The sequence below is a fragment of the Schistocerca gregaria genome, chromosome 2, assembly GCF_023897955.1.
Source record: "Schistocerca gregaria isolate iqSchGreg1 chromosome 2, iqSchGreg1.2, whole genome shotgun sequence".
In the NCBI taxonomy this organism is placed as follows: domain Eukaryota; kingdom Metazoa; phylum Arthropoda; class Insecta; order Orthoptera; family Acrididae; genus Schistocerca; species Schistocerca gregaria.
In genome coordinates, this window is record NC_064921.1 from 228,617,610 (window position 1) to 228,643,777 (window position 26,168).

Below are 26,168 nucleotides of genomic sequence, written 5' to 3' on the forward strand. Positions count from 1 at the left end.
TAACTCATCCGAGAAGTGTTGATTGATGGACACAAGCACATGAGTGCTCCGGTGCCGAGAAATGTTGGAAATGTGTGAAAATGATCCTCATTTATTAATCACAGTTATCAGTAATGATGATGATGTCGTGGATTTTTGAGTATGACCTTGAGACAAAAGGCAGAGTTCAGAGTGGCACACCCCATCGTCGCCCCATCCCAAAAAGCACGTATGAGCAATTCCAGGATCAAAATCAAGCTCATTGTCTTCTTTGACATCAGAGGCATTGTCCACCATGAATTCATACCTACAGAGACTACAGCGAACTCAGCTTTCTACTTGGAAGTTCTCAAAAGGCTGAAATGGAGGGTCTCGCACTGCCGAAGCAACATAAAGGACAAGTGGTAAGTTCACCACGACAACGTGCTGAGTCACAGTGCCATTCTCAACGACTTCCTGGCCAGGACCAAGACCCCCATTGGTTCCCCAGTCTCCCTACAGTCCTGACCTGGCTCCCGCTGATTTATTTCTGTTTCCTCGGTAAAAAGGAGTCATGAAAGGAAAACATTAAGATGCGATTGAAAGCACCCAGGTGCATGTTACATCAGCTCTAAAGGACATTCCAGAAAAAGCATTCCAGGATTCCTTCCAGGCCTTGAAACACTGCCTCCAGAAGCGTATAGACACAAGAGGGTGCCATTTTGAAAATTTTTGATTATTTGTATGAATATATTCAATAAATGATTTTTTATGAATTTGGTCTCATTACTTATGGAACACACCTTGTATTCATTGCTGAGGCTGGGTGGTGCCCATGGGGAAAATCCCCTCAGGAGTATTTGGATGACTTTTGCATATGAAGGGATGTGGCTTTCTCCCACTGGTTTTTGTACAACCCCAGCTGTCTCTTCAGAGAGAAAGAACTTGGTGAATGCAGAGAGACAAGATTCCAAAGTGTTGCCTTTCCTGGTATGCTGTGGGAGGAACATAAGGCTAAGCAACAAGCAGAGAAATATTCCCCCCCTCCCCAAAATACCTAGTTTGTACAAGGGCAGAGAGGGAGATTCTTTCTTGGCCACATAGTCTTTATTCTTTGTAGAGGCTACAAGTAGTAGTTTGATGAAATTGTAGCCATCTCCAAAATGAAGAGTGGCTAAAAATTTTGATTAAAACTGCGTCCCCTACCCAGTTATGGGCATTGCTTGCTTGTGACAAACTGGTTAACATTCTGGTGACTGTCATTCCCAATAATAGTCTAAACATGGTTCAAGGCATTTTCCATTGAGACGTCCTCTTGCAGTCTGATGAGCCATGTGAAAATGTGGAGCAATGGGATGTACACTACCAAAGGACAAAAAGATTACTACAGGGCACCCTCCCCCCCCCCCCCCCCCCCTTGCAGTGCTTCAAATGTATGAAATTTGAGCACATGTCTTACTCAGTCTGTAGGGGTTGTGGACGACTGTTACGTGTGAACATTACCTGTCCCTCCGTGAAAATAAAACTCAACAGACTGAATACCAAGGTGAAGAAGTAGTTTAAGCATCTACATCTTGTGTGACAATGTTGTATACTACAGCTATGGCGTCACCTTCTTTGCTGGCTGTACTTGCCTCCATTATGTATCCTACAGGAGCCCCAGGGCTGCCCTATGATGGTTGGGGCTCTCCTCTTGCTGCTTCGCCCATGCCCACTTTGGGATATATGACTACTTACCCACGAGGAATGCTGATACCCACCCACAGCCAGAGACATGTAACCTTTGTCTGCCTTCTCATGCCAGGAAGCACTCTTGACACTACTCCTCCAAGGTATCTGCAACCAGATACCGGCCAGTGGCTGAAGGAGTGACAGGCTGCAGGTTGTAGGGCTTCTTGATCTTCCTTAGTCTCTGAAACTAATTCAGGAAAGCCCACCCTGTCATCCAAGCCCTCTAAGAAGAAAAGACAAAAAGAAGTCTTCCAAGGTGAACTGCTCCCCTAAGAATCCAAGCAATTGTGCCAATTTTCCTAGAAGCGAATCCACCTCCCACAAGAAATCCAGAACTGGAGTCAACCGCCCCCATGGTGTGTACCTCTACCTCAGATCTGTCTTGATTTATCCTTTGGACCTAAAGGTTCATTTCACCACATGGTGTCTCACCATATGTTTCTGGCTGTCATCGATTTGTTTTCAGGTTTGAAAGTGGTATGCACTGCCAGCTCAAAAGTTGGACTAATCGATTTTACCTATGCATGTGCAAAGTGCAGTGAACTATGCTCCCTACCAAATGGATGCAGTGTCTTCACTTCTGAACTGGTGACAATCAAATGAGCCCTTAGCCAGTCTTGTTCTTGCACTGGTAAGATGCTACTGATATGAAATTTTTCCCTAAGCAGCCTTCAGGCTATAGATCTGTGCTACCCTCATCATGCATTGGTTACAAGTATCCAGAATCTTCTTTCTGACTGCAATCAAGCTGGATGGCCAGTTCTCTCTGTTTGGTCCCCAGACATGTTGGATTCTTTGGGAACGAATGTGCTGACCACTTGACAAAGTTGGCTAGCTGGATGCCAATTTTGGGAATGGGTTCCCAGAACTAGACCCTCGGTCAACTATGTGCCATCAATTGTTTGAGATCGGGAACTCAAGATGGTCCGTCCTGAACTTCCCAAGCAAATTGATTGCAATTAAAGAGATAACAAGCACGTGGCACTCTTCCATCGATACTTCTCATAAGGAATCTACTGTCTTCTGTCAGCTATGCATTTGCCACACTTGGCTGACCCATGGCCACATTCTCTGTGAGGACACTACATTACTGTTGTGCCTGATGGTAGCCCCTATTCTATTTGTCTGCACTAATTTGGCTGCTTTTCAGTGATGTGTTAACCTTCCTGACATGCTTCCTCTGGTGCTGGTGGACAATGCCAAAGTGACTGACTTCGTTTTACTTTTCACCTGGTCTCTGTGAGGTGGGGCACTTTAGCCTCGTAGGTTGCCTGAAGAGTAGACACCTCTCACCTGCTGTGGCCCATGGAACCTGCAGTGGACCTTGCTCTACAGCCTGGCCCCTACCTTTCCCACCTTCCTATTCTCCTTACATATTTTGTGGCTACCATTTTTAATATTTTTGTCTTTCCTAAAATTGTATAATCCTGACTGTACTGGTAATTTTCTTGGGATAATGGATAGTGAGGTAATGCTGGAGACATGCTGCATCTCCCACCACATACCATGTTCCAGGGACACCCAACTGCATTCTGGACAGAGCAGCTTGCCTGCCAAATCCCCTCTCATTCCCCCTCCTACTTATCTATGATTTTTCTCTGTCTTATTGTGGTGTGGTTACAATCAGGCTTTCCAGCATTTGCATTTTATATCCTTCCCCTGAGGATTAGTTCTGGTTTGATACATATTGAATGAAGGGACTGATGACGTTACAATTTGGTACATTAAACTCCTGTGCCCAATCTGGTGTCAGTTTCTTGGCAACTGATATTGATAGGGCATGCTTTATGTTAAGTCAGTTTTCATCTTTTGGAGTAAAAAAAAAAAACCTGGTGTACATGAAACATTATTGATCAGTATGTCAGAAGTAATCTTAATCATAAAAATTTAAAAACGTTTGACACCCAACTTTACGTGCTGTATGTACAGTGGAAAAACACTTGACATAAACCCCCCCACAGAATATAGGCACAATTCTGAAGCACCATGGTAAATATGGTGGGCTAATAATTGTACAGTGACAACAGATATCTGAGATTGCATACACTGTGCTTCGAAAATTTTTAATCGTGTTGGCTTTGAATTTTCTAACCTAGTGACATTACTGCCGAATAGGCTGGTAGTATTTTTTCCAGTCATCACTAGAGAAACCTAAGTTAGTGTCCAAACCATCTATTTTATGGGCTTACCATACTAATTGAAAAAGTGACATAAACACATTTGTGGCTATAAAATTGATATATAAATTCAAATGTGTCTGGGGAGAAAAAGACGTTAACCCAGTCGGTCACCTTACATAGTCACTTACTACCAACTTCACATGTAGGAAGAGAGACAAAGGTTCAGTGTGAAGCATGCTTAAATAATTCATAAAATTTTGTAAAAGCAAAGTAACTTGTATGATTAATGCATGATTTACTTTCTATACAAAATATTTCACAATATTGAAGACCTGGTGCATCTCTATTTGATCTAACTACAGTGTGACACTGAGATAATAGAATAAATTTTTCTGGTTATTGAGAACTTCATTTACTGATGCCAACAGAGTTCAATGAATTCCTCAAATTAAAAATTTTGAAGAACTATTATCAGTGTCTATTTCTTAACATACCATGCAAATACATGTGACCATAGCAGCCTGTCTCTACCATTATATTTAAATGATTCTGCATCTTTATCATTCATGGTGGGATGTGTATAATATAGAAAGTAATGGGAAATGTAGTTTCACAAAGTAAGTTTTATGTGCAAACTAACATGAAATACAGGATGCTCAGAAATTCTTGTTGTGGACTTCTAGGACTTGTAGAGGGGAGTGAGTACATATATTTTGAAAAGGAACCCATGTCCAGAAACGTCATCCAGTGAGACTACAGTGTGTCAGTTATAGGTGTGGGCGTCTGTAAAAAGTACATATACACGGGGTGATTTCGTGATTGTTACAGACTTTCTAGGATGATGGAGAACAATAAATGTATTAATTTGAAGTAAGGATCCCTGTACCAGAAACGAATGAGTTGAAACTTATAAATGAAAACATTCTGATACCTCTGACAGTTGAATACATGTACTGGCTCTTGTGTTGTGAAGAGTGTAGTGTTAGTAACTTTCAGTGGTGGTAGTAGTATGGACAAAAATCAGAAGAAATGTCCAGTAAACGTGGGCTCTAAATTGCATACCTGAGAAGCTATGACCATTAGTTTGTCGCTAATGTGAAATCCATGTCCTCTACTGAGCAAGTGCTCATAGCTGTTAAGGTATGCTCCCATTTTTCTCCAAAATTTCTTGTTGCTTCGTATGTTGTGTGTCCAGTTTGGTGCCTCCCATAGTCACTGCCCCACTCCCATATCTAGGAGAATGGGGTCCTACAGGGCTCTGTATTGAGTCTCTCTATTTTGTGTACATTAATGGTCTAGCAGCAGCTGTTGGGCCGTCTGTCTCACCTTCTCTGTATGCAGATGACTTACGCGTTTTGTACTGCTCCACTAGTGCTGGTGTTGCTAAGCGGCGCCTACAGGGAGCCACCCACAAGGTGCAGTCATGGGCTCTAGCCCGCGGTTTCCAGTTTTTGGCTGGATAGTCATGTGTTATGCACTTCCGTTGGTGTTGTACTACTCATCCAGAACCAGAACTTTACCTTAATGATGATCCACTCACTGTAGTGGAGACATATTGATACTTAGGACTGGTTTTCAATGCCTGATTGACTTGGCTTCCTCACCTTCATCAGCTTAAGGGGAAGCGCTGGCAGCACCTCAATGCACTCCTCTGCCTGAGCAACACCAACTGGGGTGCAAATAGCTCTACGCTGCTGTAGCTGTACAGAGCCCTTGTTCAATCCCACCTTGACATGGGTGTCTGGTTTATGGTTGAGCAGCACCCTCAGCATTGCGTTTACTCATCCCAGTGCGCCACTGTGGCATTCACTTAGCAGCAGGAGCTTTTAGGACTAGTCCAGTGACCAGCGTCCTTGTGGAGGCCGGAGTCCCTTCATTGCAGGTTAGGTGTGCACAACTGCTGGCCAGTTACATTGCCCACATTTGTAGTTCTCCTGTGCATCCGATTCAGTCTCCTTTTCCCATCCACGGAGGTTCATCTCCCGCATTGGCGGCCCAGGTCATGGCTTCCAATTGCAGTTTATGTCCGATCCCTTCTTTCCGAACTGGAGTCCTTGCCTTTACCACCTATACTTAAGGTCCATTTACGTACACGTTCATTGTGTACACCTAGGCTGCGGCTAAGCCTGAACCTTTCACATGGCCCTAAGGATTCAGTTAACCCCACAGCTCTCTGCTGCCACTTCCTCTCAATTCTTGACATGTACCGAGGCCAAGAATTGGTTTACATAGATGGCTCAATTGCTGATGCTCACATAGGCTTCGTGTGTGTCCATGGAGGACTTATTGAACAGAATTTCTTGCCTGATGACTGCAGTGTTTTTACTACTGAGCTGGTGGCTATATTGTGCTCTTGAGAACATCTGTTCATGCCCTGGGGAGTCGTTTCTTCTGCGTATGGACTCATCGAGCAGCCTACAAGCTATCGACCAGTACTACTCTTGTCATCCTGTGGTAGCAACCATCCAGGAGTCCATGTATGCCCTGGAATGATTCAGTCGTTCAATGGAGTTTTTCTGGACACCAGGTCACATCGGAATCCCAGTCAATGAACTTGATGACAGGCTGGCCAAACAGGCTATGCGGAAACCACTTACAGAGATAGGCTTCTCTGTATCTGACATGTGTTCAGTACTATGCTGCAATGTTTTGCAGCTTTAGGAGATGAAATGGCATTATCTCAGCATGCACAACAGACTGTGCCATTAAGGGGGCTAAGAATGTGTAGCAGTCCTCCATACAGGCCTCTCGCAGGGTCTCTGTGGTTCTCTGCTGGCTTCACATTGGCCATGCTTGGGTGACACATGGCTACCTCCTGCACTGTGATGACCCACCTCAGTGTTGATGAGGTGCCTGGCTGACAGTGAGCCCTATCTTGGTGAGCTGTCCTCCTTTGGCTGCCCTGTGATGGACTCTCATTTACCGGACTCATTGCCATTACTTTTAGCTGACAATGCCTCATCCACTAATTTAGTTTTACATTTTATACTGACGGTGGGTTTTATCATTCTGGTCAAGTTTTCACACAAGTCCTTTGTCCCTTTGTGTTCTCCACTCTAATGCTTTCAGGGTGGATGTTTTAATGTGTCACAGAGTGGCTGGCTTTTCCTTTTTAATTTTGTGGACATCCAGCCATGGTCATTTGCTCTCTTGTTTTTACCCCTTCTACCTGTTCTTCTTATCTCTATGGTTTTCTTGTTTTGTCCATGGTAGTGTTGGTTGTCCTGTCCTGTCCTGTCCTGTCTGTCTGTCTGTCTGTCTGTCTGTCTGTCTGTCTGTCTGTCTGTCTGTCTGTCTGTCTGTCTGTCTGTCTGTCTGTCTGTCTGTCTTTCTTTCTTTCTTCTTGTTCTTCCCTTTTCCTGTTGTTGTGCTGTATGTCTTTCTTTTCTTCTTTCCCTTGTGTAATTATTTTACCAGGAACAAGGGACTGATGGCCCCCACGGTTTGGTCCCTTCCCCCCTCCCCCACCTCGATCTGTTCCCCTCTTTTAAACCAACCAACTTATCTTTCTATATAGTCTTAAATGTTCTCAACACATTTCTCCTATTGTGGTACCACTATGTGTGCCCTGTTCATAGAAATATGTTTGGTTGGTGTATAGCCAATTGTAGACTGATAATTTGCATCTATCACACACTGTTGGCTGACCGGAAATTTTTTCATGGGACCAAACAGATGAAAGTCCAATTCTGCATGGTCCACACTGTATGGCAGATGCTGGAGCAACTACCACCCATATTTGGTGATTTTTCTGAGGAACACGAGCAGCAACATTAATGTTGTGGTATTTGTCATGAAGGGCACAACACAACTTAACCAATGTTTTAATGTAGGCTGTAGCATTCACAGAGGTCCTGTGTTCAGCAAAGTCCACCAGTAACACCATGCATACCTCAGAACACTGTCACAAGCACTTCCCTAGCAGACTGAGTCACTTGAAATTTTTTTGACAATGGGAACCAGCATGTTTCCACTCTATAAAGGCCTGATTGGTTTTGGGTGTGTAGTGGTATGCCCATGATTTATCACCAGATGTGATTCTTTTCAGAAAGTTGTCTGACTGTGGCATAATGTGTTAAGTGGTCCAAGCTTGTCATCATTTGCTGGCCCTTTTGGCTGTCTTTCAGGTTCTTAGGAAGCCAGCAGGCACTGACTTCACAAAATTTTGAAGTGTCATCAAAAATATTGTCACATTGTAGGAAATGCTGAGCTGCTGCAATAAGGTTCACAGTTGCACATGCAGGGCCGCACGAAGTGGCCATGTGGTTAGGTGGGCCATGTCACAGATTGTGCGATCACTCCTGCTGGAGGTTAGTCCTCCTGTGTGTGTGGGGGGGGATTCCTTGGGAATTAACACACATTTGCACATGCAAGCCATTCAAAATTGCTGCCTCAATGGTTTTGACATTTTGTAGGGTTGCAGCTGTTACCAACCACCTGGAGCATGGCGAATCATTAAGGTTCACACAGCCCTCTTGGAAGAATGCATAACACCTGGAGGTATTGCTACAGTCTCTGCAGTCATTCTCAGACATGTCACACATGTCCCTGTGAACTTCTCAGTTTATGCCCTTTGGTCCACAAATATCAAACTACACTTCACTTCTCTTCACACATTTATGACAGTAACATGCATACCATGTTTCATCCACAATTTGGGCTTCTCTCACTAGAACTTCTCATGCAAACAAAGTACCATCTGTAGTGCAAACTTTGAATTGTATTGTCATAAAATTTCAACATTCCAGATGCAAGAACAGGAGAGAGAAAATTTCAGATCTTCCCTTACATGTTTTTGGCACCATTTCCACCATTGCTTGGCCTAGAAATTGAGTGATATTTGCTGGCAACAAGCAAGGGTGGCTTCATGGAATATTCGGGGTTCATATGGGGTCTTTGAGAATCTGGGATGCTTGTTGCATTCAAGGTGTTTTCTATACCTGAGGATGAAAGATTGAAAGCTCGTAGCACTGAGTGTCCACAGACTACTTCTGCTGAGAAACACTCTTCTTTGGGTGTACTAAGATATGAGGCTTAGAACATGGTTGTTGCCTCTTTAGGGGATGATTCTTTCTCAGCTTTACCAGTTGTTTTAAAAATATGGACAAATCTTTCCTCTAACCCATTCAAAACCAGGTGGAAATGGACAATGTGGTCCAAAGAAATGCTATTATACTTTCCAAAATGTGGGACCTGGTTGAAGTGAATTGTGGAACATTGTCCATGACAATGAACTCAGACAGCCCCTAGAGGGCAAGTCTTTGTCAGTGCTTAGACTGTGTATGCAGTTGTAGTGTTATGAACAGAACCACCCCCCCCCCCCCCCCCCACCACCACCCCCATTTCCAGAAGTTACTCCTAGGAGAGAGCCTGCAAAATCAGGGTGGATGCAGGGCCATGGAGTAGAGGTCATTGGCAAAGACAAATAGTCTTGGGGTGGGGCAGCTTGCTAACTTTCACAAGTTGTACACTTTGTGACACTAACCACAATATTTGTCCATATCTCACCAGTAGATGTAATGTCTTGAGTCGCTTCATGAGTGTCCTTGCTGGAGTAGAGTTGGAGCTTGTTGTCAAAGGGCAGTAGGAATGAGGACCTGGGTTCAACCGATATTTCCCTGCAAAGAGATGATGCCTTGTGTAATGGACAGCTCCTAGTGGCACATCCAGAATGCTTGTAGATCTAGGTGTCTTCTTATCTGTTAGCCAGCCTCTGTTGATGTACCTGATGAGATTTGCAGCACCAGGTCTCAAGCTATGTGATATTGGATGAGGTGTGCATCCAGTGGGAGACTGTCCTGTGCTGCATAGGTGGCTGCATCTGTCTGGTAACACGAATTAGTCAGCATGAAAGTGAGGGTCCTGACTTACATGCAGCTGAGATAACAAATAAGTGTTTGTGTGCTATGTTGTAGATCAGAACTGGATATAATATGTAGAAGTACAGAGGAATAGGGCCCACTTTTGTAAGGGTGCTGCCATTTTGATGGGTATGGTTGCTGAAGTTTTTAAGGAGGATACCAGCAGTTTATTTCTTGTTAGGAGGGAGAATTCTCACCCATACACATAGTCGTGGAACTTTATTCCACAATTTATTGTGAGTGCTTTTTTTTCAGTTTGGCTGTACTTGCAATGAGCCAAATTTAATGACTTTGGTCATTATTTAAGAGGGTCATAACTGCACCCACACCATAGTCCCAGGCATCAGCTGCAAGTATGAGACAATGTATGGGATTACATGCTGTGAGGCAGGATGGTTCCAGTAGTGTCTGTTTAAAGTCCTGGAATGCCTTGTCAAAAGCAGATCACTATGAAGGACCATTTTTGCAAAGCAGCTGATGAAGGGGTTCAGAGTGTGCTGCCACCCATGGAATAAACAGTTATAGTTCATTTGACTCAATACTGACTGAAGCTGGGACCTGTTCTTGGATACTGGCCATTTTAAAATTGTCACATACTGAGGGGTTGGGCGGCTTCTTAAAGCACTAAAGTAACTCAATTTGTCACCCAAAAATTTCACGCTTGTCTATGTGGTAATGGATATTAAATTGTGAAATCACTAAAAAAAGTTGTTAGATTCTTTGTGAGGTCTGTGACATCTGTATCTGCAATGAGAATGTCGTTCACATAATTCAGTTCTTGATTAAGTTCTCCAGGTATCTTTGGAATGTAGCTGGCACACTAGCTGTTCCAAATGGTAGGCCATTACACTGATACATACCTAATGGAGTGTTAACGACTTGCACTGAGTTAGTGTCTGCATCCAAGGGTAATCGTACATCTGCATCTGTAACACCAACCTTAGGAAGTAGGGCACCCCCTAGTGAGACAGTTCCTGTTTTGTTCTAACTTGGAAATCAGACACGAGACCAGTACTGGTTTTGAATTTACTATCCTCTTAAATCCCCACAAATACAAAGTACTCCATTTGGTTCTTCCACTATCACAATTGGCATTGCCCAAGTACTGTTCATAACTGTGGTTAGTACGTCTTGGTCCTGTGTAGATTCTCCATATGTGAGAATTGCATGTTACATGCTTTTAGCTCCAGCAGGTCACGTCTTGAGACGTAGTCAGGTGAATGCACAAACACTACATCCCGAACTAGTTTGGAGGAATAAGATTGTTTGCATTGTGGCTTGGAGCATTGGAATCTGCATACCTGGTTCAATCCCTGCAAACCATTTGCAATGTTATTCTGAGTATGTTTATTACTGTTGAAGAACTTGACAGATAGCTGTGACATGAACCTGGGAGTCGAAATATTCGCTCAAATTAGACTTAAGGAAAATATAGGGAAGGGTTGTTTGGTTCTGCCTCTGGGTGTAGTTCCTGTAAAAGCTGGTAAATTGCAGGGCTTGCATTTGTCAGTAAGAACGTGCATTTCTGCATATAACCTGTTATGTCATGAACCAGGAAATGTTGTTCCTTGCCTACTATGTAGCACGACCAGGGTTCTTGCTTGCAGTCGAGCTTTGGAAGGAGGCAGCATCACTCCAATGATTTGCACTGATGAACTGATTTGGGCCAGCTGTCCTGCCACTTCTGGAGTCGATTGTGTAATTGCTGCCAGCCATTCCACCAATGTCTTGTGCATCATTCTGTAGCAGAATGGTCACTGGATATGTGACATCCACAGGGTCAGCTGCCATTGATATATTGAAAAGTCATCCTGCAACAGCGTCTAGGCACAATTTTTACATCTCGTCACCAATGTCTGGTACCCCAGACATAACTACTGTGGAAAATCGGGTAGCACTTAACACATTTATTTACAGTCCAACAACTGACAGTCTCATTAACACGGAGAAACTATGTAACAATGGAAACATGGCTTAAGTTCAATGAAGAATTGCAGAATTGAATTAGACATCAGGTTTCTTTAGGACTTGAACTTAAATGAAAGAACACTCCTCATAAAAGAAGTTAAAAGTTTTGTTCCACAACTTGGTGACATTAGTTCCTCTGGAATAGAGAATGAAGCCCCTGCTGAGATTTCTAAGTCCAAAATAGAATTTCTACAGCCTGGATGAAGTGCGGCACAGTCACCAATTATCACTCTTTGGGCAGCCTATCAGAACGCTGTCATGTGTCCATACAGTGAGGTGATTACTGAAACTGCAAAGTCTTGAGTGATGTCAACAGTGATCCTCGGTTGTAGGCTGTGATGATTCTGCCTTCGAGGGCTGCAGCTTAGAGCTACAAGTTTTCAATTGGCTGTTGTTGTAGCTTTGGTGGAAGAAAATGGAACCGCGTGCACTCATCTAGGATGTGCATGCCAATGAATGTCCTGAACAGTCCTTAGCTGCTGATCCCTGTTGGCTGTGCTGTGAGACTGGTGCTCCTAGCAGCCACGGCTGTGTAAAGTGTGCTGGCTCACAAGGTAGTGCTGGTGGAGTGCAGCTCTTGCATCATGACAACAGTCTGTAGGCACTGGAGAGGAATGAGTGGTGGAAGTGACAAACTTAAATTCAATTCTGCCTGTCAGTGTGTTAGAAATGAAACCCCTCATGCTTAATCCCCTACATCATAGAATTAATCTTACATTTAGTAGTTAACAAGTGCTAGGAAGTTAGTCAAGAGATTATCCAAGAATTCATAGAAAAGTACTAAAACAAACTTTTAAGAAAAGTTTGGCATTGCATGCATACTTTTATTTGCAAAAGAGTGAGCTTAATTTTGAGGCTATGAGGAATGAAAAATAAGCCTTACAAAACTAAAATAAATTTCTCCACTATGAAATAAATACAAACCAGTAACCAAATTAATTGCGAAATCAAAATCTGTTACAGGGTGACATTTAACAGTTTCTGTGCTGGTCATAGGTAACTACCATCACATGTGGACTGGCTAAAATGTCTGGTTTTTGAAGTTATAATTTGTGTGTACAAATATGTAGTTGGATTTCAGAACAGTTATAGACTTATTAGGTGTTCTACTTTAAATACACACAGTGGTATTGCTAGTGTTAAATTGTGAATACACAGATGAAACTTCAATTTAACCGAAATTGTCATGGAGGGGGAAAGAAGAGAAAGAAAAGAAATTCTGGTATTGAGACAGATAAGAAAACACACCATTTTTGCTTTTATATTTCTTTCACAGCCAATTTACATCAAAATAAACCCAAAAGATGAACGTGTAATTTTGCATTCATAGTGGAGTAAAAGTCATGCTAATTGAAACATTTAGAGAGACAGTCTAACGCTATGTTTAGTGGAGTTGTGCTTTTATGAAGAATAATTCATAACAACTTAATCTGTGAAAATATGATAAACAGAGGCAGCAACTGGAAGACAAGAATTACTAAAATTTTCAGATGATACTGTAGAAATTCATTGCAACTGGTTTGGAGTAATATTATGCCCAAAATACATTAGTTTCCTCGCAAGCATCCTAATGTTAACATCTGTTACACACTAAGTGTTAACACCATGTTACTCCATTTCACTCACCATAACATGCTTAGATATTCCTCAGCATGCTGTCGCCAAGGTGGTACCAATGTTGGTGTTCAAACATGTCTTGTTTGTTGGTTGGCTTCTGAGATAATCAAGAGTGTGAGAATGGTTTGCCCAGTAACCCACTGCCAATTTTTACTCTTTAACTCGGATGACTACAGAATAGATGTACAAAAACATATGATTCATACAATATACTCAAATGATTACAGCATGTACATACAGGTAATAATATTCCTCATTATATTTACAGATATATTCCTCTACACTATGAACTTCTTTTATCCCTAAATGCCGGCTGGTATGGCCGAGTGGTTCTAGGCACTTCATTCCAGAACTGTGGGACCGCTACGGTCGCAGGTTCGAATCCTGCCTCGGGCATGGATGTGTGTGATGTCCTTAGGTTAGTTAGGTTTAAGTAGTTCTAAGTTCTAGGGGACTGATGACCTCAGATGTTAAGTCCCATAGTGCTCAGAGCCATTTGAACCATATCCTTAAATAATCCTTTAGAAATTACTGGAATGTCTTTTAACTCATTATCCTGTAGACTCTTACGAAGACAGTTTGAGTTGTACACTTGAGTACTGATGACATTTTTCCAACAGCTCTCTGTCTGTGGGGTATAATGCTCAGCTGCCCTTTATTTCTTGTATCATATGAATGAAGAAGTGTGTCTTCTATAAAATATTGCCTTAAAATTTTTCTGTATATCTACAGGGATAAAAATGTTAATATTTTAGATTACGGAAGGCAGCTTGGCATGAGTGTTTTATTCAGGATGGTCCTAGCTGCCATTCTTTTTGTGTTATTTCTGCATATTCGTGCATATTTCCTTCGGATAACAGGCAACATTCACTGTGCCAAGTGGGAGTTGCTGTGAATGGGCATCAGTTGTGGAGAGAGCCCCTGGCTGCAGTGGATGCCACCAGGCCAAAGAATTCTTAAATGGATTAAATGCTTCAAGCAAGTGGCATGAAGATCCAGTGGGCTCCTGGGATGCACATGGTCATATTCATACCAGTCATTACAACCTGAAGATGTTCCTCCTCTTTGCTACATTGTAGGTGGAGGGACAGCACTGTTGGGATGGAATATAATAATCCGTGCAGTACTTGTTTTGCACAAAAATAGATGATTTTACTATCCCAATAACTAACCATATTTGTTAATGAAATACACTGTGTGCAAACGTGGAAAGGTGGCAGCATTGCTGAGTAAGATACACAACAGCTGATTCCTGGTAAAGATAGTGCTCTAGTCATGGATTATATTTTCTTGTACCTCCATTGGTGTTATTCTAATAGAAGTGCTAATGCAACTCAAGAGATTATTTTTGATTACTTGGTTCTACACGGGGGGTTAGTTATATATCAGCTTGAAACTTTTAGTAGTATAGTTCATCTGCTGTATTCATAAACAGCCAAAACATAACCCAATAGACAAGAGCACACCTGATATTTGCAGGGACTATATTGTGGATTCCAGAAGATCATAATGTATGCTTCAAATGTGGAATGATGTAGTTCGAAGAGATTCACCTTTCTCTAGCAAAACTGTATAGTGTAGTGTAAAAGATCTCTGAAAGTGAAATATCAAAGACTGTAATTACTTCAGAACTTTGTGGCAGTTAAGTGGAATCAGGATTCAAAACTAGAAACCTGCCTTTCACAGGAAATGCTCTTACTGGCTGGGTTATTCAAGCACCTCATGACCTGCCCTCATATCTTTAATCATGCCAGTAAAGGTAGATTATTTCTCTGAGAATTAAGCCTTTGTTGGGAAGATCCTGACACATCTGGATAGCTAAGTTGGTAAGAGCAATACCTCCAACAGTAAGATTCCAAGTTAATTATTACTTTGTGTAAAACAGCTATCACTCAAAATGTCTGAAAATAATAAACATTGTAATCATTGCAAATAAAAAAAATAAAAATCATGTGTGATTAAACTGGGAAAAAATGCCAGTATTGATCTCTGGGAGAGAGAAGCTCAAATGGTGAATGCAAAAGTAAGAAAAACTTTGATAATATACTTATTTGATAGAAAGATGTAAGTGTACTGGGGTATTTACTATTTGCATTAAGCATAACCTGTACACTGATCTAAGTTATTACTCTTTGTTTATTACACCAATTAAACATATTTCTGACAACACCCAGTGCAACTAGCTGCCTTAACTGTGGCTAAAACTGCAGTAACTTGGGAGGTGTTACCAGCAAAGTATAAATAGCATAAGACAATGAGCATATTTCACAGTATTGTTTGAATAACAAATATTTGATATTATATTTAAGGTATAAATCTGACAGAGCACATGATGTGTTACTACGAAATGTGATTACAGGATTTATACAATAAATTGGCCAGCTTGTTGGCCTGGCAGTTCTAGGCGCTTCAGTCTGGAACCACACGACCTCTATGGTCACAGGTTCGAATCCTGCCTCGATCGTGGATGTGTGTGATGTCATTAGGTTGGCTCAGAGCCATTAAAATTTAGGTAGCAAAACATTTTCAGGTCACTAATTAGACAACTGTGTGTCATGAACCATTACTACAGACAGATAAATGAATTTACATTTCTGCTAACATTCTCCCTTGCTTTTTGACACAATATTGGCAAATTCATTTAGACAGAAATTGTAGTAATTTGGTAAATATTTTTAAGCCGAATTAAAGCTGCGACAATGTTCTGAAAAGCAGTTTTACATAGGATAATTTTAATTTGAAGTTTCATGGCATAGTTTTCAGTACAGTTACGGTTTGACTGATGGTACTTTGAAATTAGAGGAAAACCACAGTTTATAGTAAAGAACAAAAAGTTTGTGAAGTTCTGAGCAGTGTATCATGTTCTGTACTAGAATTTGCTAACAGAGTAATAGTTAATTACAAAATGTGCTTTCTTAGTTAACCAATGAAAATTAATATCTTTTAATTAATATGTCTACCATACTTTACTTTTATTTAATGTTCCCCCATAATCAGTTATGGTACCCCCCCCCCCCCCCAACCCCATTTCTCAAATTATGCAATTGTAAACTCAAGTTACTGGTTTCTTCTTTGCATTTGATGATACATGTTGCAGATGGTAATTGGAATCTCTCATTATGATTAAAAGTGCAGTTAATCACCACTGAATTATTTTTGCTTTATCCCACACCTCTACTCATACATAGTTTACAGTTTAATTCAGACATTGCTACATTCTCATGCTGGCAAAATTAGCTGTACACAACATTGACATTTTCTCTCGTCACAAATTCTTTCATTAAATTTTGTGAAATTACCATCAATCCATTCCACATGGCTGCATGAGCATGACCTATTACATTCTGTGATATGAAGCCCCAAACATAGCTTAACCATCTTACAACACAATAATCCCTACTATACCACCACCACCACCATAATCCATATAACTATCTTTACCTGTGAACTACTGTAACAACAGCATAACAACTCACAAACAATGCCTAACATGTATTATGTCAAATACTTATACCATATCACAATAAATCCATGATGATTCATAGCTCAACATAATTAAAATATGACAAAAGTAGCAAATCATTCACCTGACCATCATAACACAACATTCTGAATCACATAACTAACACTGTATCTTTCAGATCAGGACAAGAGTACATAATTTCTTCTCTAATTTCTTTCTTACGAGACTTTCATCAAACTTTCAAAAGATATTACTTAAACATCCATTCAGTTACATTCACAGAGCTTGTTGTCATTATTACAGTAACTCTGAACCAGTGCCTAATCAGGGCATAGCAACAGTAAATACTTCCTCATACCACCACCTAATACCCACCAAGAAAAATTGAAAAATGCAGCTACATATAAACTTTAATTGGTGATAACTGGTATAAATGTTAATCACTGATCTCTTCCCATTGCTTAACTCCAATAAAACAAGAAAGCACTTATACAGCAAAAATACTGGAAATGTAGGTGTTTGCAAGAAAATCAGTCTGTATCAGCATTGCAAATGTGAAATAATTTTTACTTCCTGTAATTAATAATTAAGCATAATTATTACTGTACATTTCATTATTTTCACAATTAGTGTGTTAATGACAGGTGAGTTATTTACCTGTCACCTTAATGAAACCTCATCTGTCAGATCGATTATTACATGCTATCCGTAGCAGATCAGTAAGACAGTTCAGAAATATCAGAAAAATGGCACATCTGTTTATACTAGTAAAAAATCTGTAAAACTGTCTGACAGTCTTTGAACATACTAATCTTGAAAATTATTAGGTGGATCTTTGCAGAGTTTCTCACTGGTAATGACAGTCTAGGTAGCATATTTTATAGGCTATATTTTATCAAAATCAGATCATGAAAAAGGTGTTCATACATACAAAAATGTATGTTATGTATATTCCACATCTCCAGAACTACTTGGCTGATGTCAACCAAACTTGATACACACCACTTCCATCCAGAAAGATTTGTTGCGGGGTAAGAATCACCTAACTAGCAAACGGGTGGGTCTGGGTGCAAATATGCAGATTTTACTCATCCAGTATTTGAGAATTAGTGCACTTAAGCACTTGCAACAAACTTTACACACAATTTGAAACCTTTATGAAACTTTTTCTTACTGATACCCCAAATGACAAAAGCAAAAAAGTTTACTGCTTATAATGTTTTTTTCTGCTCCAGCAGTAAAACTGTGACACCAGGCAATCCTGAATTTGCATTAAGTGCTTCTTTGCTAATAACTCTATTCCCAACACATTTGGCAGACAGAATTTACATTGGTGCTAAATGTACCTACAAAAGAATATAATTGTATGGCACATAAGTTAGGAGAATGTGTGTGTGTGTGTGTGTGTGTGTGTGTGTGGTGTGTGTGTGGTGTGTGTGTGTGTGTGTGTGTGTGTGTGTGTGTGTGTGTAAAAAACAAAGTTCAGTATCACAAAATTAATCTTAGAGTGCTCTGTGTGTTTAAAATCATTGTTAATTAAGAGTATAGTGCTACATAAGTCCGCGCTGTCTTCTGTGTCGCTGTATAGCATCAGTTCTGATATGTTCTTAGTGTTAAGTTACTTACAATGTGTGTTTCTTACTGTTGAGTCCAGATACAACTACTTCGCAAAGATAAAGTACAATGTAATGAAGTTTTCTTGATACAATGTCATTGTACTACATTAAGCTGTAGAAACACCCTTAACTGCTTAAGGTAAATAAATTTGCTAATTACCTTATAATGTTCTATTTAATGATGCTGACAGCAGAATTAATTAGCTAATGACTTCAAATCAGAAAATAAGTAATAGTAAATACTCTAACAGAATTACTGACCATATAATACATAGTTAATCAGTACCCACTACTCCCCAAGAAGACATTTAACTAGGCAGAGGTGATGTTGCCTCCGTTGTTATTGGTAAATGATTCCTTAATAATACATAGCAATGTTGTTGTGGTCTTCAGTCCTGAGACTGGTTTTTATTGCTGCTGTTCATGCTACTGTATCCTGTGCAAGCTTCATCTCCCACTACCTACTGCAGCCTACATCCTTCTGAATCTGCTTAGTGTATTCATCTCTTGGTCTCCCTATAAGATTTTTACCCTCCGTGCTGCCCTCCAATACTAAATTGGTGATCCCTAGATGCCTCAGAACATGTCCTACCAAGATGTTAACAAATTTTTCTTCTTCAGAAAGGCTGTCCTTGCCATTGCCATTCTAAATTTTATATCCTCTCTACCTCGACCATCATCAGTTATTTTGCTCCCCAAATACCAAAACTCATTTACTGCTTTAAGTGTCTCGCTTTCTAATCTAATTCCCTCAGCATCACCCAACTTAATTAGACTACATTCCATTATCCTCGTTTTGCTTTTGTTGATGTTCATCTTACATCCAACTTTTAAGACACTGTCCATTCCGTTCAACTGCTCTTCAAAGTCCTTTGCTGCCTCTGACAGAATTACAATGTCATTGGCGAACCTCACTTTTTATTCCTTCTCCATGTATTTTAATACCTACTCCAAATTTTTCTTTCGTTTCCTGTATTGCTTGCTCAATATACAGATTGAATAACATTGGGGAGAGGCTAAAACCCTGTCCCACTCCCTTCCCAACCACTGCTTCCCTTTCATGTCCCCCAAGTATTATAACTGTCCTCTGGTTTTTGTACAAATTGTAAATAGCCTTTCGCTCCCTGTATTATACCCCTGCCACCTTCAGAATTTGAAAGAGTATTCCAGTCAACATTGTCAAAAGCTTTCTCTAAGTCTACAAATGCTAGAAACGTAGGTTTGCCTTTCCTTAATCTTTCTTCTAAGATAAGTCGTAGGGTCAGTATTGCCTCACATGTTCCAACATTTCTACGGAATCCAAACTGATCTTCCCTTTTTATCAGTTTTTCCACCAACCTCGGGGAAGATCAGTTTGGATTCCGTAGAAATGTTGGAACATGTGTTGTCATTAATCTGTTAGGCAGATTGATCTCGGTAGGTTCACTTCCTCATACCCTTTAAGTGGTTTTTTTAATGTGCTTGGCTTTACAGAAGAGTATGTTATGTATGTCAACATCTGAATAAATGCAATTTATGCATGTCATTGGCAATGTGAATAGTGCGACATTGACATTGGCACTCCAGATACATCCAAAAAGTGAGGTCTATAGCAAAACATGAAGTGAATTTATTCAGTTGGACTCATTATTAATCCAATAAATTGTTTTGTAACTTCTTAGGCAGCCATGTAGCCAGATATTAAATAGTGAAACACAATTATGCATGCCAATCTATATTTTTGACGTAGTCCCAAATCTGAAATAAGTTAATGTATTTTGAAAGTGTAATACAAGATGTAAACCAACTACAAATAAAACTTCATAATATTTACCACCTCCTCCACAATGTAATTAATCACTTGGAAGAAAATTACTTTCTGTTCAGATCCATTATGGTTGATCAAACATGGGTGAATTGATAAGTACTAATTACTTGAGACAAATTTTTGAAGAAATGTTAAAAAGTCTTGTTCTGAATTATAACTCATTGTATTTCATTCATGCACATTTGAACATTTCAGTCAGGTGTACATCTATATTGTAAACCAGCCTGTGTATGTTTGATAATTTGTGTATTCTAAGTCTGTGACAGAAGTAATAGGTAAATTAAAGATCAGTTTTTAATGTTTATATGTAGCAAATTATTGGTGCAAGACCAGTATTAAATTCAAAAATCATTTACTTGAATAGTGGGAAACATGTTTCATGTGTGAAAATAGTCCAAAATTATATTTGTCATAGTGTGTGAATATTAATTTTATATTTTAAATGTAATTTGTGCAGTGTTCACAGCAGAGAGAAACACACTGAAAGAATGATTTTCTTCTACCCAACTCCATTGTAATCCTGATAAAACATAGGAGCTATTCTGAGGTTAACTAAAGCTGTAGAAGGTAAACCAGAAAAATTATGAGGCTTTCACATGGATTAAAAAATTAAACTGGGAGGAACATACTAGCCATGTTTGCAAAAGAATAGCATAATGTGCTATTTCATGTGGGAAATGGACAGATGCAGTCAGCTGAGTATCTGAATGTGGCTTGTTTTGACCTATTTTAGTCTCACATCTCCTACAGCATACAGTACTGGTAAATGGACATTCCAGTTACGTCAGTGAAGTTATGAAAATCTGAAGCCAAATAGTCAGAACAAGCAACAATATATAACCCAAGAAACAATTCTGATCCTTCCGTATTAGGTTCGAGGTACTGGACTTTGTAAACCAATACATCTGTACAGCATTGCTTTGTTGAGAAAAAAAAAACTTAAATGAATTGGACACCAAGAGAATATACACCTTCACAACACTAGATGCAAACTGGACTTACATATACTGAGACACAGATTGATGTACAGTAAATTTGCATAGCATATGTAAAACTTTAGTATGCTTCCAGTATCTTCTCATGATTTCCTTGTATTATTTCCAGAGTTAACATTTACGGCTGCTTACTGAAACATCCATTTTACATTATGGTAGAACTATTTGAAAAAACATTTTCAGCATTATGGTAGTTTATAATAATGTTTCTGAAAAGTGGAAGTAAAAAGGAATTCCATTTAAAAATATCAATTATATATTTAATGACTGCACTTATTTCTCTGTAAATGGTAAGAGGTAAATGAAGAATTCAATACTTTCTTGTATTTCAGTTGTTGTTACGCTGGATTTGGTTCCCAGCACCACCACCAAATTTGCCATGGAGGGATCCAGTACTCAAAGAAAATGAGAAGGCAGCACTAACTGCTCACTATTATTTGAGAGGGCCTCCACCAGATCCTTCTAATATTCAGTGCATAGAGGGTAGATGGAAGAAGGATCCATACTGGAGATGGATCCCATCAAATGTGAGTTGTAAAAGTGTTTTTCTACATGTTTTTGTTTGCCTTGAATAATTGTGATAATCAGTACTCACCTCATGGGCCAAGGTGAAAATGTGACTGGTTGTGAAGAACTGCTTTTGGGTCAAAAATGGACTGTATACTCTTATAGTCATGTTTCTTTTCTGCTCTCAATAGTAGAATCTATGCATCCACTAGAATGATTCTCGAAGATTGGAGAGTTACACATTTACAGCAACTAAGGCATCTTCATTCTCAACAATGGTCTGCATGTGGAAATTAGAAGTCTGGGAAATGGAAATGCCAAATCTGTAGGAAAGTTTGCTTGTTACAATAATTTACTCTTCAAATCCTGATTCCTCATTACCATACGTCTGTTCTGGAAGTTAATGTTTTAGCCTTTCAAATCAATTACTATGAAGAATCCTTTTGAATATCAGAAAACATTGGTCATAATTTTTCTGACAAAATAAATAACTTGACTTCTTGTATCTGGTATGAAATGTTGCACTAAAGCCTCAATCAAAATAACAAATTTGTGCCCAACATCAGCTGGTTTCTTTTTAAAATAATTCAGATGTCCCTAAAAATTAGTTCCCACACTTCAGTCCACATTCAATAAATACAGTGTACATCATTTACAAAGTTATCTCATAACTGATTCTTCAGCTAAAATGTAGAATAAACATTTGTTGACATACTGTCTTGGCTATTTCACATACCTTTCAGTTTTTGTCTAATATATTGTGAATTTTCTTCTTTGGTTGCCCTTTGACTGTGAAAGCAATCCATTAAATGCCATGAAAATAATGGGCAGGAAGTCCTGATTGAAAATTGAGTTATTTAGGAATAAAGGAGATGACTCACCGAAAGGCAGACATGCTGCATCATTGATAGGCACTCAAATGAAAGGTATGGAACTTGGCTAGCTTTTGGAATGCACTTCCTTTTTCTAGCTCTAGGAAAAACATACACATGCATACACCTATCTGTTTACTGAGACTCAGCACTTCTGCCTTTTGGTGAAACCTCTCCTTTATTCCTAAATAACTTGTAAATGCCTTGAAAATTCAGTTTCTTTAAAGAAATGTTATTTGATGTAGAAATTGATGTACTGATTTTATAATCTTTAGGCAAAAGGCCAAAACATACAAAACAGGAAGATAGTGTGCCACATAAACAGAAAATAGTGAGAACTTTGTATGAGGAAAAAATGTAACTTTATTTTTAATATTTCAACCAGAAAGGGATTTCCATTTGAGGTTAATGCACTGCAATAGAAAATTGCTTTCATAAAAATCAGTTTTTAATAGGTTTCTTAAGTTTGTTCTCTGAATTTTCTGTCTTTTTCTTAGTTTCACTACTATCTGATACTGATGCTGCTTCTCTCTGTCTCACTTAACTCACTTAATTACTTACTTCAATATTTTCTGTTGCAGGGGGATGTGAGTGAAGGTGGACATTGGTATGAGTTGCCAACACCACCAGAGCCAGCTCAAGGAGCTTGGTATCTTGTCTGGCCTGCAGAGTTACCAATGAGTAGTTCCCCTTTTATTCCTGGTCATGGCACATGGCTAACAGGCACATACTATGCTAAGAACAATTTGATGCCTACAATGCTATTACCTCAAAAGAACTTACCACTCATGTATATGTAACTGAAACTTTCCAAGACAGTGCATTTCAAAATTAACATTGCAATTGTGCAATGTCCAGTTCAAAAGATTTGGAGAATAATACAAGCTACTGCTAAGGTTTTGTCCTTGTGGTTACTATTTAACACCATTAGTAAATGGAAGTTATGTAATTGGGCAATGTATGATTTATAGCTGTGAGTTTGAATCATTGAATAAGCAGCAGGCATTTGGAATGGGCATGGGAGTTTCTATATTGTAGTAATATTTTCTTCTGATAGCTGAGCTAAAAATACTCCACAGAAATTGTGTGTTTGCTATGTGTTTAAAGAAAAAGAAATAGATGTACATGAGTGAGACTGTTTAAGCACAAGTATCCAGGTAAAGCAGATTTATGCTGGCAATTTTCTGTTACCTCTTGTTAAGTGTTTACAGTTAACATATATTAAAATAAATTGCCTTTATACACCAAAAATTTGTCACGTATAGAAAATCTTAACAAAGTGGAGTTGTAGTATATTTCTCCTGAATCCTTAGAAAGAAAATAACAATGTTGTCTGACAAATGGTTGTCCTGATATGGAATGCAACAAACTCAAATATTGCCTTGTGGTTAATAAAGGAGTTGGACCATTGCGTTATACCCATCAGTACTGGTAGCTGATTAAATTAACACACAAAAAAATCTTTGACTTGAATTAATCGGATTTCAAATGACTGCCTCATTGATGTGGGAAGTAAATAGTATTGCAAAACTAATGTTGTAAACAGGTCTTTTTTTAAAAAAAGTAAAGCTATATTGTTCAGTCAGTTCTTTGTCAAAGCATTCACAATGAGGTACTGGATGGTTACTTGATTGGTTGGTAGGGAAACTTGATGTTTAATTTAAAGTAAGGTTAAAGATGTGTGTTATGGTTCAACATGCTTAGTCCACTGCTCTCAGATTTTATTTAGAGTCCATTGCAAAATTAGTTGATGTAATTAAGATTATTATGAAAACTTGAAAATTGTTTACAAATGAAGGTATGAAAGTGAAACTCCAGTGACCCTGATTAGATTACTGTGTGTTGTTTTCAGTATTGTTAGTGTTATTGTATATTAGTACATATTTTATGAAATGTGTAGATTAATGTAGTGATAGAATTTCATCCTTGCTATGCAATCAAAGCTATTGTTAAAATTCATACTTCATTTTGTTAATGGGAAACATACAGCTACTAAAAATTGAGGAAGAGGAATGAAATTGGTATACTTTCATGTCAGCCTGCAAAAAGCAAAAAGTGCTGCATGTTAACTGAACATAACATAAAAGTATAATCCACTGTAACTGGCAAGTTCATCTAAGCAGGAAATCGTGCAACTCAGCAGAAATTACATAGTAAAGAATGTTAAGCATATGGAGCTGTCAAATAAGATTGATGTTTCAAAAACTTAAATTTTTTCACTGAGTAAATGAGCCAGCAACCAGTGTATAAACTTTAAACAGATTTAAGGCTGTACTATGGAATTGTTTTAAATTTCAAACTGTTCCAGAAAACCTTTTCTCCAAGACAACGCATTCCAGATTTTCAACACTAACATTAGTAAGTGGAATACCATCTGTAGAAATGAAATATTAAACTAGGGAAACACTTTTGTCAATTCTGGAGACAGTAAATGTCACAAAATATAATAGGTGTTCCCAATATAGTATGCTGTACTGTGATTATAATGGTGTGTGTGTGTGTGTGTGTGTGTGTGTGTGTGTGTGTGTGTGTGTGTGTGTGTGTTGTAAAAAAAAAATAATGTAAATAATGTACTATTTTGGCATTGTAAATTTTGTGATGAAAAATCTGTAAATAGTTTGTGATATGTTTTTACAGAATAGTAAGTGTATAGTAAATGTAAGATGCATAAATTATTTATCGTGGCATGTTTTGTGCAATTCCTGAAATGTGAATCATAATGTCCTTTTAAATTTAATGTTTGACGAGACAAGTAAGACTGATAGAAGTTGTCAAAGTTGATATAATCACTATGTATTGAAAACTGATAGTTATAAATTTGAATAAAGGCACTGAATGTTAATATGACAAGTATTTAAAGTCATTCTCAGAGTCTGTGGATTAATTCTGACAATGTTCAGAGATTACAGCCTTATTACATTAATTAATCTGCTCAACATCTCAATTTGTGACTACAAGTAAATCTAACAGCCCCTTTCTCCCTCTGCCTTATTTCCTCTGCCTTATTTCCTCTGCCTCCATTTGTGAATGGTAATAGGGAAAACAATGTTCAATAAACTTCTGTTTGAGCTTGGATTTTGTCATGTTGCATTTCTCCTTCAGTAATTTATGGTCTCAAATTTTGACGAAGTCTGAAGCATAATGCTCCTCTTGCCGTGTAGGATACTGAACCTGCTTCAGCATCTCGATGCTGTCGCATTGATTACATTAAGCCACAAAATGTTGAAATAATCTGTTATATACATTGAAGTCTTAATATCTGGTATGTTTTAATTTGTTGTTTCTTTAGTTTTGTTCTGTATTGCACAGTCAATTGTGCATACCTCTGAAGTTTAGTACAGTATTTTGCACTCAAATAAGACTGCAGGCTATGGATTTCAAATTCATTGCAAGATGCAGCACACAATGGTGTTGTGTAGGTGCTATTACATACTACTGCTTTCACTCACTCACATGCTCATCAGTTCTATAGACACTGACAGAAGACAACTTTAAAGCATATGGATTGAACTGAGGTACACGTGAACAAAAGACAAGCAAAATAGAAACTTAATCTGTGTACTGCATTTAAAAAAAACTCTGTATTCTGCTTAATACTGCTTGTTTCAATGTTTGTTAAATTTAACCTAGTAAATTAGAAGAGAAGCTTTTTT

At 38.9% G+C, this 26,168-nt stretch overlaps 1 protein-coding gene across 3 annotated transcripts in view; it reads left to right on the plus strand.

Annotated features, from left to right (window-relative positions):
* Positions 1–25,357, plus strand: part of LOC126336746 (uncharacterized) — a 116,148-nt gene extending 90,791 nt beyond the window's left edge. For all 3 annotated transcript variants that reach the window (XM_050000743.1, XM_050000745.1, XM_050000744.1), the window contains 2 exons: positions 21,469–21,663; positions 23,097–25,357. In XM_050000743.1, coding sequence (XP_049856700.1) covers positions 21,469–21,663; positions 23,097–23,315 — 414 coding nt within the window. In that variant the 3' untranslated portion in view covers positions 23,316–25,357. The remainder of the gene's footprint in view (positions 1–21,468; positions 21,664–23,096) is intronic.
* The last annotated feature ends 811 nt before the right edge of the window (positions 25,358–26,168 follow it).